The sequence below is a fragment of the Sinocyclocheilus rhinocerous genome, unplaced genomic scaffold (assembly GCF_001515625.1).
Source record: "Sinocyclocheilus rhinocerous isolate Xijiao unplaced genomic scaffold, SAMN03320098_v1.1 scaffold600, whole genome shotgun sequence".
Taxonomy (NCBI): Eukaryota; Metazoa; Chordata; class Actinopteri; order Cypriniformes; family Cyprinidae; genus Sinocyclocheilus; species Sinocyclocheilus rhinocerous.
Window position 1 is genome coordinate 495091 of NW_015653464.1, and position 3879 is coordinate 498969.

Sequence of the window (3879 nt, forward strand, 5' to 3'; positions counted from 1 at the left end):
TTGTCATTTAGCAGACGCTTTTGTCCAAAGCGACTAACAAATGAGGACAATAGAAGCAATCAAAACCAACAAAAGAGCAATAATTTACAAGTGCTATATTAGTGTATTATTATAGTGTTATATTTCAATTTCATAAAGAAACGTACAGTATTTTGTCCAAGCAATAATAAAAGGACACATTTAATTTATAATTTGTCTTAAATCTCATTTTGTTTATTGAAAAAAACCGCGAATCGAATCGTAAAATCAAAATCAGGAATCGAATCATGAGTTGAGTGAATCGCTATATCCCTAATATAGAGACATTTATAAAAAAATTTAAAAAAATAGAGAGAGAGAGATTGATTAAAGTGGTCAGAAGAGAGAAAGATGTCAAATTTGCCATTGTGCAAATTTAGCAGTGTTAACGTTTTTTTCTTCTGGCAGAATGTTAGAAATGTGCATACGTTTTTAAACAACAACATAAAAATCTTTGCTAGATTTACATCAATAACTGGAAATGTGTCATCACAGTCTGTAAAAGGGTCCATTATTTATTCTCAGCTGAAAGGGTTTTACAACACTTCTGTTATTCATCCAACTGGGCTAAATATTGGTCTAATGTACTTGGGTAATAAAACAATTGTATTTGATACAAAATGGAAGCATTTAGTGCATCAAAGATGGTTATTGTTGTGTTTCAACATTCCTTGGTGATCGCTTCTGCAAAATCTCAAATTTCACTCTCTAACTCTTCCTGTTATTAATGTACTCAACAGTGCCTTAAACCATTCTTCTCTAGACACTCCCATGCTTTGGAAGACATTACATCCATCCAGATAAAGCCAACAATGCACAGAAAGTGGGAGTGGCACAAGAACAGAGAGATTTATGACTTCCTCATGACTTTTTTTTTTATAAGTCATATCAGATTCGGCATTATAATTCAACTTGAAACAGTTTGATCTAATACCCTGTTGATCACACACGGACACTTAGGAATTTCCCTTTAAGTCTGAAAGGCTAAAATGCAAGTCCATGCACGCATCCTGTGGAGCTTTGAAAGTCAAGGCAATGGAGAAAATGCTTTCCCTTTTCAGTAATTCATTTCTAAAAATAAACTGAGGGTTGGTGTTTATATCAGCCTGCTGACTCTCATGCTTCCTCTGGTTGGCTATCCTCAAGACATCTGAGAATACAACATCAGCTACATAACAGATAGCTCTTTAGAAAGTGAGGGAAACCTGAAGTTCAACATCATTACCCGAGGAAAGACTACACCCACAGGTCTCAATGCAAAATTACACTTGTAAAACTACTAAATGATAAATACTGTCAAAATATGACCACACGTGCAGCTCGATATCCGGGAAAAGGACTCTGAGGAGGTTCTTTCAGCGAATCAAAAACACTCAAGAATGAGTGAAAGCAGTTGAAAAGTATGCCATTGTGTCCAAAATGAAACAAAATAAGATCTTTTACTGTGTTGTTGCATCTAATTATGCTTCTAAAACCGGTTATTCAGATGCTGTCATCAGAATAACCAGTTAGATAAAACAACGTTAATACAAATGAATAAATGATACGTCATATATTTGTTCGTGTTGCGTGATATATTATTAAATCGAATGCAACAACAATATGAATCACTGAAAGCTATTAACTAAGTCACTAAAAAGTGTAACACTCATTTGTTGCATTTAGCCTAGTTAATTTATAACGTATTATATATATATATATATATATATCAGTTGTGTTGAAAATCAATCATCAATTGACATCAATACAGCTGCATTTCTTTCCAAATATATTTCCTCTCCAAAAGTACTAAAATAATCTAACGTTAATGAAAACGGACTCGTAAAATTCCTAATCGTCTTCGTTTCGGTTTTGCTCTTTTACAACCAACACGGATTAATAATCACAAGACAAATTTGTTTAAAACAAGAAAATGAAGAAAAAAATGGAAACGAAAAGATCAAGCCAAACTGTCGCAGTTCATCACTGAATGTAACGTTACGCGCAACGTTCAACTAACGTTGGATCGTCAACACAAGTCAGATGACATTTGCACGATCGCATTATCATCTTCTGATGCGGTTTGAGAATCATTCACGAATAACTTTACAATGCATGAATAAATGAAAGATGCAATACATTGCATTTTATTAAGAAGAGTAACAAATAATGGTTTAATCAAGTATGCATTTGTACACTGTATCCGGGTATGCTGCTCATAAATGAACGTGATTATTATGTACCTTGCCGAAGTGTGCAGCCCAGTGTAGAGGAGTCCACCCGTAGAAAGAGTCCTCCACGGCCAGCTGATCTGCGCTGCACTGGAGGAGCAAACACAGCGCGCCCACATCTCCATCTCTGCAGGCGCGGTGAAGAGGGAAGCGGATATTTAGCACCTCCTCGCTGGAAAACCCAGACTCCAGGCCCACCGACATTAATGCAAAACACAAACCCTCGCTCTTATAAATACGTGGAAATAAAAACCGTCACAAAGATGGTGGACTTCACGATGTCTGCTCTCATTAAGTGCACCGCCCAAACAAAGCGTTTACAAAGGGGAGGCGAGACGAGACGAGACGCACATCACACTTGCGCGCGGAACCGATCTTCACACAAGAACCTACAAAACCCAAAACGGATCAGTTGAGAGTCAGGACTGGAGCTACGCATGACTGCACCCAAAATCCCGAAACGGATCACTTGAGACCGACACTGCGCATGCCTACTACACAATAAACGCAGCACAAAACCAGAAACGGATAATTGATTCAGACTTGAATCTAGCCTGCGCATGCCCACTAAAATAAAAAGGCCCTCGTAACCAGAAACGGATCCCTCGTGAAACGCGACTGACGCTGCGCATGCTCTCTACAAAATAAACGTACCACAAAACCAGAAACGGAGTCCTAGAGGATCCGGAGGATGGAGTAACGCATGCGCACAAGCTATATCTGAACGTGGCGTGGTGAAGAACATGTGAACAGTACCAAAACAAGAACGTCAGATGAGGAAGTATACATACTTTAAATATTCTTATATCTGATTCTATGCAACATGGTTATGATGTTATCCTATTTTGGGGGAAAAAAGGGCGACTACTTCTCTTACTATCTCTGGGATGTTTAACTCTAACTTACTAGTAAGACATTACAGTAATAATATTCCTTTCCCTGGTTACTAGTTGTGTAACTAATTACTAATACAATTTAAGTAATAATATTACAGTTACAATCCAAAAAAGGCTACTTTTGTCACAATTGCTAATGATTTAAAATTCAATTATTAAAATCAAATTCAATCAACTTCATATAGCGGCTGGAAATACAGCTATTATTTTAATTTTGTCAGGAGAAAGGATGACAAACATCCATGTCACATGCAAATTGTTTTGAGTAATGAGCCCAACATTGGCTATTATTACAATACCACAAAGGATCTCCTATATGAAAACATACAAATAACGTTTTATAGCTATTAAGAATTAATACACTTTTCAGGGATTGTCATACTAAGCTGCTGTTGCAGATTGACTAATTTTGTATTATGTAAAGGTATTTGCATGTATTTTTTAACAAATGTGTTTGGCAAAGGAGGTATGAAGTAAAAAAAAAAAAAAAAAGAAGCTTTTAAACATAGTACGAAGATGAGTACTAACAGAAAATCTTTAAAAATGGAACACCTTTTGCAAGTTTCTTCCCCATTTGATTAAAAAAAAATAAACCTCTTGCCAAACCACTTATCATCTTACCAACCAAAACCAAGTCCAGACACATTCATGTATTTAAACGGAGTGAATAATACAAAACAGAAACAGTTATAAGTAAAAATGTCATGTTAGTTTAATACGTAGGATAGCAAACTATATCTAAAAGTGACAGCCAC

General features: G+C 36.1%; 1 protein-coding gene across 2 annotated transcripts in view; it reads right to left on the minus strand.

The window, feature by feature from the left end:
* LOC107715915 (ankyrin repeat domain-containing protein 10-like) overlaps positions 1-2751 on the minus strand; it is a 26950-nt gene extending 24199 nt beyond the window's left edge. For both annotated transcript variants that reach the window (XM_016522179.1, XM_016522181.1), the window contains exon 1: positions 2241-2751. In XM_016522179.1, the coding sequence (XP_016377665.1) occupies positions 2241-2432 (192 nt within the window). In that variant the 5' untranslated portion in view covers positions 2433-2751. The remainder of the gene's footprint in view (positions 1-2240) is intronic.
* Between the last annotated feature and the right edge of the window lie 1128 nt (positions 2752-3879).